A 15,164-nucleotide genomic window follows, 5' to 3' on the forward strand; every position below is an offset into this window, starting at 1 on the left:
AAAAAAATCTGCTAATTTTTAAAAAAGTTGCTGTAGTTAATGCATTTGACCTCTTCTCTAGAAAATAATGAAAACCGGAGGAAAAAAGCTTCAAAAGTTATCAATAGGAAATTCCCTTTTGTTTGCTGTAGTGACTTCTAAATTTACAGGATAAAAGAGAAGCCCAAGGAACAACCCTCTAAATGAGAGCCTCCTACCTGGGAAAAGCAAAAGGAGTCCTTGTGGCACAGTGGCTGACCAATGAGCTATTAATCATAAAGTGGGGAGTTTGAACCCACCGATCTCTGTAAGAGAGAGATATAAACATTCGCTTCCTTAAAGACCACATTCTTGGAAAATCTATGTGGCAGTTTCTACTCTGTCCTATAGGGTTGCTACAGCAGAAGCAACTTTACAGCAGTGGGTTTTGTTGTTTTGGGGATCTTTTTCCGAGAAAAATTCATTTTCTAAGAGCTTTCCATATATTAAGAGGGCTCTCGTGGCCTAGTGGGTAAGGTGTTGTGCTGCCAACCCAAAGGCAGGAGGTTCTAAGCCACCAGGAAAAAGATGGGCATCTCCTCCCATGCTTTACAAACCCAACAGAGGGTCAGCTATGAGTAAGTTCCAACTTGGTGGCAATGAGTGAGTGAGCTACATATATTAACTCATTTAATATTCACAAGAACCTCTTGACTCATGTACTATTATTTTATAGATGTGTAAACTGAGGCATAGAGCAGGTAAGTGTCAGGCCAAGGGCAATGAACCTAGAAGGTTGCAGAATGAGGATGGCACTGTAGGCCTTCTGGCCTCCGAACTGATGCTCTTGGTCACATGGCATCCTGCCCTGGTTCAAAGGAGTTATGGCTCAATGACAGCTACTGTGCCACCTATGATTCCACAGGTGAGTCACTATTAATACAATACGCCAGTTACTATTATAACTCCACTAAATCAGTGCTAGCAAGTCAGATCCAACTCATAGCTGACCCTCCACTGGGTTTCTGAGGCTATAAATCACACGGGAGGGGACTGCTCATCTTTCTCTACCCAAAGCGCTGTGGGCTAACAGTGTAACTCCCCACGGACTACACCGTCAGAGAGCCAGTTACTATTATAAATGATACCATAGGATGTAAATAATTCTAGGCAACTACAGAAGCAGAAAGTAATTTCTTGGAAATTGGCATTTGTGTGATAATAAGTCAGTTACCTATACTTCACACTTCATTCACTCTCCTTAAAGATTCATTTCACACCAAGTAATCACTAACCCTTGGAACAGGAGTGGCATCCACTTCCTAAACAACATGCCTCTGGAAACTCTATGACCTTCGATAGATGACGAGTTATAGAAAGGCTTTAGGTCTTTTGTTCATAGGGTCTCTGTGAGTTGTGCTCAACTTGACAGCAATCAACAGCAACAACAAACACTAATCCATACCCTCAGCTGGAACTTACAGTTCACGTTTATTAACCCATGGTGTTATAATTAAACACAATGAAATGTGTAATCGAGTGCTTTGGCATTTACTATAAGATGCAAAATTTACTCCAGGTGGCCTAGTGGCAAGAAGCTACACTGCAATCCCAGAGGTGTGTGGTTCAAATCCACCAGATGCTTTGCTGGAGAAGGAGGAACAATCTCCTCCTGTACCAGTCAAATCTGATTTGATGGTACACACACACACACACCCCTAATAAAAATAAACATTAAAAAAAGTGAGGTTAAAAAAAAAAAAACAACAACCAAACTTCAAATTCTATACCTGCCACTAAAATTAAAATGAGTACCAGCCTCCTACCAGAAACAAACAGTGTAAGGAGAACTGTCAAATGAAATCACTCACCTTATTAAAGGAGAAGAGAGTGCGTTCACAGTACTCTGATGTCCTATAAGTTCTCCATTTTATTTGTCAATAAAAATATTAAGAGACAACCTACATACATACATACATATTTTAACCCTAGGTGGCAGGCATCTATTTTCTTTAATCAGTTTCTCAAATTACTACAATATGACATAATTTTACTTGCAAAATTTTCATAAGCATCATTCTTAAGATACTTATAAAAAAACTCTCATTTCAAAAATTTTACAGTTGGAACTGAGGGGACACTAATGGGATTATGGTGCTTGTTGTTGTTGTTGTTGTATACCATTGAGTTGGAACCAACCCATAGCTGACTCTCCAGTGGTTTTTCAGAGGCAGTTAATCTCACAGGAGGAGACTGTCCATCCTTCTCAGCTGGTGGCCTTGAAGTGCATGCCTTTGGGACTGCAGTGCAGCTTCTGGCCACCAGAGCTCCCTATATGGGATTATACAATTTAAAAACAAATAGCTGTGGGAGGAATGGGGAAAGCACCAAATAGTCAACATTCAAAACAATGTATAATCTCAAACTCCAACTAAATTTTAAGTCACAAAATCCTAACACTGTTATTGTCAGCAGAAATCAACACCATAACTTTAGCTAGTCTCCAAAGCAAATCAACAGCAAAACTAGGCGTAGAACTTTGATCATGTGACTAGTAGTAAGGAAAGACAGAAAAAACATTGGAGAGAGAATCTTTGTTTAAGGAGAAGAAAATCCAGAACTTGTTAAGAATGACCTTATTATGTTGTTGTTAAGTGCTGTCTAGTTGCCTGCGACTCAAAGCAACCCTATGTACAACAGCCCTAAACCCTGCTCTATCCTGTGTCCATTTCACTGTCTCCAACACACCTACCCCTATTACTCCAGTCACTGAATCAATCTACTTGATAGAGGGCCTTCCCCTCCTGCACTGTCCCTCCAGCCTCTCAAGCATGATGTCCTTCTCCAAGGACTGGTCCCTCCTTGCAACATATCCAGAGTGTTTCAGAGGAAGCTTCAGAATCCTTGCCTCCAAGGAGCAGCCAGTTCAACCCTCTTGAGGATGAACCTGTTCATTTTCTCAGAAGTCCATGATATATTCAATACTCTTCTCCAACACCAAGGTCAAAAGCATCAATTCTCCTTCTGCCTCCCTAGTCACTGTCTAGCTCTCTGATGCATAGCAATTGATTGCAAAGACCATGGACTATATCAGGCACACCTTAATCTCCAGAGTGATACCATTGCTCTTCAGTACTTTGGAGAGGTCCCTAACAGCCGACTTTCCCATCGCAATACATCTTTTCATTTCCTGACTGCTGGTACCAGTATTGTTGACTGTAGAGCCAAGCAAATAAAATCTGTTAACCATCTCAATCTCTTCACTATCCATCCTGATGCTGACAAATAGTCCAGTTGTGAGAATCTTTGTTTTTCTTGATATTGAGCCTCAATCCATATTGAAGGCTGCAGTCTTAGACCTTCTGCAGCAAGCACTTCAGGTCCTCCTCAATTTCAGCAAGCAGGGTTGTGTCATCTGCATAATGCAGATTGTTGATGAATCTTCCTTCAATCCTGATGCCACACTTCTCCCCATACAGCCCAGTTTCTCGGATAATCTGCTTGCATCTATGTTGAAAAGGTATGGAGATAGGACACATCCCTAGGTGTACACCTTTCCCAATTTTGAACCATGCTGTGTTTCCTTGCTCTGTTCTGATAAATGCCTCCTGGTCCAAGTATAGGTTTCGCATTACCATGATCGAGTGTTCTGGGATTCCCATTCTTCTCAGAGTCAGCCACAGTTTGTTGTGATCCAAACAGTCAAACTCCTTTCCATAATCAATGAAACACAGATAGACATTCTTCTGGTATTCCCTGCTTTCAGCTAAGATCCATCTAACATCAACTACAATATCCCTAGTACCACTACCCCTTCTCAACTCAGCCTGCAATTCTGGAAGTTCTCTGTTACTGTGCTGTTTCAGTTATTTTTGGATAATCTTCAGCAGAATCTTGCTTGCATGTGATATCAATGATACTGTTCGATAATTTCCACACTCTCTTGGATCACTGTTCTTTGGAATGGGAACAAATATAGATTTCTCTCAGTCAGTTGGCCAAGTGTTCATCCTCCAGATTTCTGGATACAACTTGGTGAGCATATATCTAGGGCAGCATCTGTTAGTTGAAATACGTCAATTGGTATACCATTACTTCCTGTGGCCTTATTTTTTGCCAATTCCTTCAAAGCAGCTTGAACTTCCTTCATCACCATAGGCTCTTGCTCATACGTTGTTTCATGAAATTCTTCTATCTGCCAATTCCTTTCGGTACAATGAGTCTGTATACTCTTTGCATCTTCTTTTAATACTTTCTGGATCATTTATTATTCTGCCCAAACCATCCTTAAGTATAGCAACTCAAGGTTTGAGGAAAACGAATTATTGTTAACTCAAAAATGTATTCTCAAATGACATGGATACATCTTTTCAACTCTGGAAAAACAATACATTACAATCAGTCAAGGTAAACAATGTAATTTCTCTGGCAATTAGTATTTTTCAATGAGATTCAGTTAACAAAAAATATTGAGTCTTTTGTTTGTTTTTATTTTATCAGGTATAAACTGCAAGCTAATAAATTTACCATTAGTATTTGTACAACAATTTGTAGTACTTAAACTGTGTCATACTGGCTTAGTATTAAAAAGATAAAGTCCTTATAGATTTCTAAATTCATTTCCACATATATTCCTTTAACTCAAAAGATACAATTCTGCTATTTTATAATGAATACAAGTTCTCTTCTTTCTTATTTAGGATTAACTTTCAGTCTTCTTCCTCTGGGCTGTCTACTCACAAATTAAAACTCATTTAAAACATTGTGGAGATAAGAAGTAGTCTAATTTGTTTAAAATTACCATATCTTTTTGTAGAATAGGATAATTATGGACAAGAAGATGTTAAAGGATAGAAAATCTCCTAAAGAAAAGAACTATTCTTATGTGTCATGGAGCTGAAAGTGACTCATAGCTGACCCTTCAGCAGATGTTCAGAGGCAGTAAACCACACAGGAGGAGACCACCCATCTTTCTATTGTGGAATAGCCAGTGGATTCGAACTGTGTGCCTTTGAGTTGGCAGCACACCTCGTTGATGGTACATGGTCTCCTCTTACTCTGTTTACTGCCTCTGAAAGCCCCCTGGAGGATCAGCTATGTGTCCGTTCCAACTGGAAAGTACAAAAATATCAACAAGGAAAAGAAACAAAAACAAATAGATATTCTAACTTAAAATCTGATACTATCAAAACTAATTAATACATCAGGTAAAATCCAGTCTTGACTTATGTTGAAGTAAATGATTTGTTATTATCTTAAATGTCACCTTGGAAATTAACCCAGTTAATGAAATGCACACTAAAATACAGTAAGCCTTACTATATAAACTAGAAAATAAACCCACATTAAGAACAAATCCTTAATAACAATATATACTTCTTTAAATAAATGGCAGATGTGCTCTGTAAAGAAATTCAAGGCCGGTATGATGCTGATGTTAGTTGCACTCCAACAGCTTTAGATTTGTGGAAATTCAGTATGTCAGAGTACAACAGGGTTTTCAAGGCTGTGACTTTTCAGAGGCAAAGTGCTATCCCTTTCTTCCAAGGTGCCCTAAATGGATTCAAACCATGAACCTTTCAGCTAGGAATAGAGTACCTGTCCATTTACTTCACCAGTGCAAATACAGTTTAATACTTAGGGTATTCTGCAGGGAGTTTTGTAAACCAAAAGGCTCTAAGTTTCTGGCACTTCAAATGAAGAAGATGAGCAGTCTATTCTCAATTACAATTATAGCCTTGGAAACTGGAGGGAGAGCTGCAAGGTAGCAAGTTTGATTTTTGAGGGTTTTCACAGGAACAAGAGTGCTTTATCACCATTTAATAAGCCACAATTTTACTTCAAAAATCAAGCTATTATAATGAAAAGATATGAAAAACATTTGCAGTAAAATTTGTAGTCTTTAAAAAATGACTTGTGTGATTTTTTTTTTTAATTTAAGAGAACTTTAAATACCAAAGTTTCAAGACTACAAGTACTATTGTTTGGGCGCATTTTCCATTAAAAAAAAAAAAAAGCACAGTTAAGTTATAAGCAGTTCAATAACATAGCATTTAATGTGTTTTTTGTTTTTCTGTTTCAGTACATATATACTCAAGATGAAATAGTTAACATACTGATGCTGAGATTTTCTAAATTTCTAAGATGTAACAGGAAGTCTTATATAAATATGAAAACACTAATAATCTTCTTTTTTTTTTTTTGGTATCAAATTGGCCGAAATGTTAAAAATCACTAAAAGACCAATTTTCATTTTTTGTAATCTTGTTCCTTAAGCCAAATTTCTACCATAAACTATTTTATACTATATCAACTATTTGCACTGGGGGCTAGGAGGATTATTTGCATATTGTAACTAATCAGAATACACTGTACCTACCATTGTATACACACACATTTATAGCAAGGCTGGCATTGTAAACTTTACAAACTAGCCAGGAAGAATGTTAAGATAAAATAGTTGACCAACCTGAAAGAATGGCTTCTCTGAAGTAAATTAACATCTGCGAGAACTTCCTGGTGGCACTCACCAATTCCCTCATGGAATCTGCATCAAAACCGGAATTGGAACTCACTGACCCCATTTCAGTGGGAGTAACAGAGATAACACGTTTTTTCTTGGATTTTTTAGATTTGGGAGGATTCATCTTTTCATTTAAGTAAAAAAAATGGAAATCCTTAAAGAGAAACAAACAAGAAGATAAATGAGAAACACAGAGCTGGCATCAACTAGGGGAAATATACTATGTTTTCACCAATAGTCCAGAGGCGACTTAAGTATTCTGTTTTAAAAACAAACAAAAAACACTAATAATGTCATCTTTTTTTATCATTAATTGCCAATAATCTTAACAAACAACTCTAGAATACACAACTACAACTCTCTTCATTTCATAAGTCAAAAATTTCAGTTTTAGCAAATTTCTCTAAATGTTCAGCTGAGAAAAGAAGGCACTAATATTTAGTACTATCTTTTTGTTTTTATATACTGGTTTATTTACAAAGTTCATATGCACTGCTTTTCACACAGGAGCTTTCCCATTTCCTTCAACCCCCTCCCTCCACCCATCAAATTGTATGACCCTATGATTAACACACCCTCACCCCCACCCCCAACCCATATTCACCTCTCTGCTCCCCCCCAGTCTCTCCCTTGGATCCTCATATTCATTCTATAATAATGGCCTTATACAGTATTTGTCCTTATGGGACTTTTAGTACATTAAATATTACATAAAATGGAGTCTTTTGACTCCAAAATCTATGTTCCTTATCACTTTCTCTTGACCATCCTTAGGCTACATATTTTCTTTTTTAATTGTAAAAGTTGCTTTGAAACTTCATTTATTAGAAGAGTATGTTCTCCCTTGATGACATCACCTTCAAAAATAAAGATAAAATATGATCTTTGGAGGGGGGAAAACAACCCCCAAAAACCTCTTATTTTCAAATTTTTCTCCATCATGAACTATGTGGCCTGACAACTGCTAATCAATTTGTCACTCTGGAATGCTTGTTTATACAATGGGCATAACATCCTAACAACTTCTACCCTCATGAAATTATTTTAAGATTAATAAAACAATGGTGTACAAGGGTCCAGCACATAAAAGTTTAATCAATTACAGGTGATTCTCCTTCAGCACACATAAACACACACACAATGTACTACTGGCTTATCTAATCTCACGAAGAGTATTTGTTTGCTTAAAATGAGATGTTTCCACTGATCTGATATGTCAAAATAGCTGAGTAAGTAACTGTATGGTTACTGGGGTACAAGACGGACTGAGACAATGGGCTCACGCACAGCAACGATCATGACGAGGGAGCCAAAATGCCCATTGTTTCACTCTGCTGCACACAGGGTTTCTTTTAGTCAGACATAACTCAATGGCATCTTAACAGCTTCTGTAAAGGAGTCCCAGTGGTGCACAATGGCTAAGTGCATGACTACTAAATAAAAGGTTGGCAGTTTGAGCCCTCCAGCCCCTCTGTAGATGAAAGCTGTGACAGTATGCTCACAATGATCCACAGCAGAAAATCACCTTATATCACGAAGCAACACATACAGTAAGTGTGTTATGTGTGTATAAATGTGTCAGTGTGAGTACATAACAGAATTGCTTCATAATATATAGATTCTGAATCAAAAAAACAAACAAAACACAACAAACCCCAACACAGATTCTAGCTATTGTGATTTTAGTGAAAGTTTACGGAGACTGGTTTTTATTCATTTCATTCATATACATTTTCCTTTCTCCCCTTCCCTCAATTCACTCTGTAATGTCTGTCCTATTGTTGTTGCTATTGTTGTTGTTGTTGTTATGTGCCGTCGAGTCGCTTGCAACTCATAGCGACCCTATGCACAACAGCCCTAAACCCTGCTCTATCCTGCGCCAACCGCACTGCCTCTGACACACCCATCCCGATTACTCCAGTCACTGAATCAATCCATCTCATAGAGGGTCTTCCCCTCCTGCATTGTCCCTCCACCCTCCCAAGCATGATGTCCCTCTCCAAGGACCCGTCCCTCCTGGCAACATGTCCAAAGTATGTCAGACGAAGCCCCAGAATCCTTGCCTCCAAGGAGTAGCTTGGTTTAATCCTCTCCAAGATGAATCTGTTTGTTTTCCTGGCAGTCCATGGTACACTCAATACTCTTCTCCAGCACCACAGCTCAAAGGCAGCAACTCTCCTTCTGTCCTCCCTAGTCATTGTCCAACTCTCTGATGCATAACAAGCGATTGCAAAGACCATGGCCTTGTATCAGGCACACCTTACAAACTGTTAATTGTCACACACAATATCTAAGCCATTCCTTTCAGACTGTCCTTCCCTTCACTTATTCCAGGGCAGTGTTTATTATCTACTCATTCTTTTCCTGCTTTCTCCTCCTCCCCCCAGCCATCCTAATGTTATATTCACTTCACTTTTTAAAATGCTGATTGCCACAAACATTTCACATTCATAATAGGTAATGACTTCACAGCTTGAAAAACATTACTCTGCTCTGAGGCCTATCTATAATTCCTTTATCCTGGAATACTTATTCCCCTCTATTTGCACATAGAGACCTCAGTTCAAAGATCACATTTCGTGAACCATCCACCAACCAAACTAAAGCTGACTCTCCTCTTGGATGCTCTTCAGCATTCTGTACTTTTCATCACTGCACAGATCACAGTTCAAATAGATGATTCATGTCTTCCCATCTAGACGATAATCCCCAGGAAATCGAGACCGTATCTATCTGCTTACCATGTGTTCTCTGTTCATACAACACTGCTCACAAAATCTGCTAACTAAATAATGAAGAACAGGTATTTTGCTTATAACATTTCAATCAATTTTTACAGGAACAAAAATGGTCAACTCTGAGTCAATGCACTGTTTGAGACAAAGCAAAGATTTTTTTAAAAAAAATCTGTTTCTAAAAATATTATCTTTCAATAAAATAAGGATATAAAGCTTCGTGAGGGCAAGATTACATAAAACTGTAATAAAAGCAGACTTCTATTAGTTTTTTCCTACTTCACGTAGAGTTCTCCAAATTAATTTACTGTGGAGACCATTCTGACTCAGAGTGACTCTACAGGACAGTGTGAAACTGCTCCATTAGAGTTCTAAGACTGTAACTCTTCACAGAAGTAAATTACTACCCCTTCCTCCCAGAGCCACTGTTGAGTCTGAACCCATCAATCTCAGAGTTAGCTTTTAACTACTGTGCCACCAGAGCTCCCAGTATTTTCCAACATGTCTCTAAATGCTTTTAAAGGTCTTTTAGCCACTCTTCTTTTGTTTCTAATAATAAGAGTTAGTACATTTAAGCTAGTTTCAAATCTATCCAAGAATCCTTCAAATGTATAGGTAACTTATATAATAAAAGTAAGATAGGTTTTTGAGCACTATTATTACTGTCAAGAAGAAAAACCAATAAAATTAAAGTGTTTTGCTTAGGCAATTATTTAACAACTAATTAAGAAGATGGTTAATATAATACTTTTACTCTTAAAGGTCACTGTATAATTCTATACAGCTATAAAAACTAGAACATTAAAAAATTGGGTTTTGATACTGTTAAAGAAAATGATAAAATTTAAAGACATCTATCTGAATTGTTGAATTATTTCACTTATAATAAAATTTACTTTAAGCAAATCTGTGTCAAATTAGTATCTGCAAGTAACATTTAAAACTTTACAAAAATGCTTGAACATTTTAAGTTACAATTAAAATAATCTTGCAAGACTGAAAAAGGAGAAAGAACTAAAAAGCGTTAAACTCTAGTCAGCATTATGATTATGCAAATGCTGTTATGCATACTTTTCATATTTCAAATAAAAAAAAAACCATTACAAAATTAGGAGGGGAAAGCTAAAAATAGTATAAAGAACCCAAACTTTATAACATTAAACTAGGAAACAGAAAAATTTTGACAATATATATTTTTCAAAATCATATACACTACTTTCTCTTATTCCAGAATGAATATTCTGTTATAGCTATTGTTGTTGTTAGGTGTCACTGCACCATCTCAGTCTCACAGTGACCTGACTCTGTACAACAGATCAGATCAAAATCCTACCTGATCTGGCACCAACCATCCAATCTGTGCCATGCTTAAACTCACTGTTGTACTGTGTCAATCCACGCTGTTTAAGAGTAACTAAATCTACAGCTCCCAACAGACTGCAAATAATAATTATATTAAGTAAAGATGCATAAATGACACTTAGCACAGAGACTGTCTGGCTCATTACAAGATTCAGTAGGTTTTAGCTATTATTACTAGACCTGGTGGTACTGTAGTTAAGCCTCAGACTGCTAACTGAAAGGTCATAGGTTAGAACCCACTAGCCCCTCTACTGGAGACAGGTGAAGCAGTCTGTTTCTCGAAAGATGGACAGCCTCAGATGTTCTCTGAGGGGAAGATAGTTCTACCCTGTCCTTCTAGTGTCAGAATCAACTTCACAGGACTAGGTTTTACCACTAATAGCAGTGTTTTGGTGTGAAAACTGTTTATTGTTAAAATAACAAGATGTGGCTTCCCTATAATACATGAGTAGACTGTCAAAAGACACATGGACTGAAAACAATTCTAGACACTTACTGACTTCAGAGAAGGACAGGAAGTCTCCTCCTGTACAATTTATTGCCTCTGAAAACCTGCTGGAAGGTCAGCTATGGGTCAGTTATGCTCTGATGGCATACAACAGCACTGACTTCATGTCAACCTAACCGGCTTCCAAGTGAAGTTTGACCTGTGTAAACACATTGCTGAGCAAAATATTTGTGTAATTCTATACAACCTAATTCTGTTTCAAACCACAGACATTAAACTCAATTTACTTGTTATTTCTCAAAGAACTGTATCAAAAAGAAAATTACTACGAAAAACTACTTATTCTCTAGGTTTTAAATTGCAGTGATGTACATTAGAAATATAAACACTAACTTCCTGGTGCCTTGAAATCTAGCTTTTCCAAGTCCTCAGCAGCTTGTGTCAATCAAATGTCTTACAATCATATGAACCATACGCCTTCCAAAAATGTCATTACAAAGGTATTTTTATTTCAAGCAGTTGGCTGTCTAACTCAACTGTAAAACTTGCCCCAAAAGCTATACTTCATAGTTTTCATTCTATTTTTTTCCAGGAGAACTACCAGATGTTTTGGAAATCTGTGATCTCAACATAGTTTCTAATTTAGAGAGGCCTACTTAAAGTTGCTTTTGCTTTTAATTATCATCTTTTTTAAAACCACTGAAGAAAATCTTTAGTTATATTTTTAAACTGAATGGAATAGATTTTATCAGTAGTTTATATAAATAATGTTAACTTCTACAGGAAGGTATCTGTCTCCATTCCCTTTGCCGTTTGAGCCCCACCATGATTAAAAAAGGGGAAGCTGCCTAGTGTCCCACGCCTCCAGAATGTCTAGCATTCCTGGCAGGCAGCGCTCTGAATGGCTAAAACTACTCATGCCAAAGAGCACGTTTCTCATCCCAGGATTTAAATACAGAGGGGGAAATGGATGAAGCAATTAGGACTACAGGGGCTGATAGCTATGGGCAAGACACATCACCTTGACAGAAGGGGAAGGGACCCTCAACCTTTGTCTTCAGCAGTTTACAACCCTGTCCACTGAGAAGGTATGCGAACAATTCTCTTTAAAAGAGTAAGAAGAGATTAAACAAGGAAGCAGAGTAAACTGTCAAACTCCAAGTTCCACAAGATTATGACAAACCAATTGATGGCGAGGTTGCTAGTGTTAGATGCCTTCATGTGGATAACCGTATGAAAAACAGATCTGAATCCTGTCCAATTCTGTGCCATCCTTACCAACTGATAACACTTATTCCCAGCTGCAGTGACCCTGTCAATCCTTCTCCATGGGTGTCTTCCTCCCTTTCCCGATTCCCTATTCTTCCAAGCAGAGAGAGCGAATTACAAGACAAACGAAGAGACTAATATCTATATAGCATTTAAATTCTGACTCTAATTGCTATTCTGTGTATTTAAGTTTTAACGTTTCTTAAAACATTAAGAAAACAATCTTAAATCTCGTGATGATTCAAAAAGCTACTACAAATTTTCAGGATACTACTTGGTCTGTAGAAAACTGTTTGCTTTGCATATACAGATTACAACCTGATCCAGACCTCCCGCTCCTCTGCTCCTGCCTTTTGAAGGCACCTCTTGTCCGGCTCAGCCCTGTCCCCGAGAAGCCCCGACCCCGGCCCTCTGGTCACCAACTCGGCCACAATCGCTTCCGCTGGGGCACCGAGTGGCGCGGGGGGTTGCTAAGGAAGACCACCCTCCGGAGCCCGGAGCTGACGCCCACACTCACCGTGGTGCTCCATTCTGTGTCCCGGACGTGGACGCCAGGTCCACATTTACGGCCGCCGTCACTGAGGACTGGAGCTCCCCGCCCCCAAACCCATGGCCCAAGACACCCGGCCAGCAGCCTCTGCCGCCCCTGCAGCCACCAACTCACCCAGAGCCACAGCCTCGCCCCACCCCTAGACCGCGCCCCGCCCCCGGAACAAGCCCATTGGCCCGTGCTCCAGGGGACGGGGCTTCACGCAGTCTGGCAGGTGGGCTGCCCCTGGGTCCTGGGTGCTGGCTGTCAGCTGTGACCCAGGAGTGCATTGACCCCAACACTGCAGGATGTGTGGCTGGGAGCAGGGAAGGTCGAACAAATCTTAGGGACAAGTTACTTGACGATTAGATTTCTTAGATGTGCAATCTACATTTCTGGGGACCACCTTTCTCCTTCTCCAACCCTTTTCTCCTCCAGCCTCTTTCTAACTATAATAAGAAGCCATAAAAAAAAAAAAAAGAAGCCATTTCACCTCATTACTAAGAAGTCAGAACTACTCAAAAATTACTTTTCAGTAGGTTTCCAAAGGCTGTAAATTTGCAGGAAAGTATACTGCCCATCTTTCTCCCGCATAACTACTGATGGATTTGAACCACTGCAGACGCAATGCCTTTGGGTTAGCAGTGCAAAGCCCCAGGGATGATGCCACCAGAGTGCCCTGCAGTTGTGGGAAAGCACACCTAATATGCATCATGGATTCTCACCATGGGAACTAATGATGGCCTGACCTGAAGCTACGAAAAAAGTCCTTATGCCAAAAGGGAGTTAGCATAATAATTAGATTATAAGCAATACTTTCAGAAGAAACTAGGGATGAACCCCAAATCTCAAACACCCATTTAAAACAATATTATTTGGTGCTATGTTATCATTATCTGCCATTCCCTCAATAAAATGGATTACGCTCCTGATTAAACATTCAAAACGTCCTGAGTGAAATATAGGAGGTAGCGGCAAGGCAGTAGAAAGGTACACAAAAGACAGAAAGTAGGGAACAGAACAAAAGTTAAAGAGAGGCAACTGTGGAGACTAGGGGGAGAAAGAACAAAGACGATGGGCAGATAACAAAGATCCTAGGAAGCAAAGGAAGAAAAAACAAGATGGAGATTGAGATAAGGAAGACAAGTAAGGGGGAGGGGAAGGGCTAGAGAAAAACTACCCACTGACAGAGAAAGGGACCCCTCTTAACACTCAAACAGTTCTGGAGAAGTTAAGCAAATGGTTCTATAATAATTTTTCAAACTTCATTTTTAAAAAACTTACCCAGTAAGCCTTAAACACAACAGGGCACAAGGGTCAAAGGCACAGGAAATACTGAAGTTACCTGAAAAGAAAACACCTTCAATGCCAGTAGAGACAAATGAGATATTACAGCTACGTGTCCTTAAAACCATTCAATACTAAGGGAACCAATCAGGGTAGGATTGTGAATGCCAAAATTGGCTGGGTTAGGGTGACCCCAAGAAATCCAAGGAAGCAAAGCCTCCTCAGAAATGCTCCCCACATATCTTCCCTCTCACATTAGCATTAGACTTAATCAAAAGTCCGTTTCCTCCTAGGTGGCATTTTTTACTAATTAAACCCTCTTAAAACTAGTGGACTAGTGTACAAGGCAAAATAGGCTCTCAAGAAAACAAAGATTGGCAGATTGGCAGCATCTTGATGGATAGTGAAGAATTAAGATTGTGAACAGCTTTAGTTTGCTTGGCTCCACAATCAACACTCTTGGCACCAGCAGCCAGGAAATTAAAAGACATATTGCGTTGGGAAAATCTGCTGTCAGAGACCTTGCCAAGATACTGAGGAGCAATGATGTTAATCTGGAGACTAAGGTGTGCCTGATACAGGCCATGGTCTTTGCAATCACTTGCTATGCATCAGAGAGCTGGACAATGAGTAGGGAGGATAGGAGAACTGATGACTTTGAGCTGTGCTGCTGGAGAAGAGTATTGAATATACCATGGACTGCTAAGAGAATGAACAGGTTCATCCTGGAGAAGGTTAAACCAGGCTGTTCCTGGGAGGCAAGAATCCTGAAGCTTTGTATATCTGACAAACTTTGGACATACTGCAAGGAGGAACTAGTCCTTTGAGACAGACGTCATGCTTGGGAGAGCGGAGGGACAGTGCAGGAGAGGAAGACCCTCTACCAGGTAGATTGATACAGTGACTGGGGTAATGAGGGAAGGTGTGTCAGAGACAATAAGACTAGCACAGGACAGAGCAGGGTTTACGGCTGTTTTATATAGGGTCACTATTAACAATCTCTGTTATGCAGATGACACAACCCTGCTTGCTGAAACTGAGGAGGACCTCATG

The 15,164-nt window shown here is 39.2% G+C and overlaps 1 protein-coding gene across 1 annotated transcript in view; it reads right to left on the reverse strand.

Annotated features, from left to right (window-relative positions):
• The window catches only part of LOC102864250 (rho GTPase-activating protein 29-like), a 54,748-nt gene extending 48,143 nt beyond the window's left edge, over nucleotides 1–6,605 (reverse strand). Inside the window, exon 1 of the mRNA XM_006882486.1 lies at nucleotides 6,428–6,605. Within this exon, the coding sequence (XP_006882548.1) occupies nucleotides 6,428–6,605 (178 nt within the window). The remainder of the gene's footprint in view (nucleotides 1–6,427) is intronic.
• Between the last annotated feature and the right edge of the window lie 8,559 nt (nucleotides 6,606–15,164).

The sequence above is a fragment of the Elephantulus edwardii genome, unplaced genomic scaffold, assembly GCF_000299155.1.
Source record: "Elephantulus edwardii isolate Elephantulus edwardi_28Jun2011 unplaced genomic scaffold, EleEdw1.0 scaffold00020, whole genome shotgun sequence".
Lineage (NCBI taxonomy): Eukaryota > Metazoa > Chordata > Mammalia > Macroscelidea > Macroscelididae > Elephantulus > Elephantulus edwardii.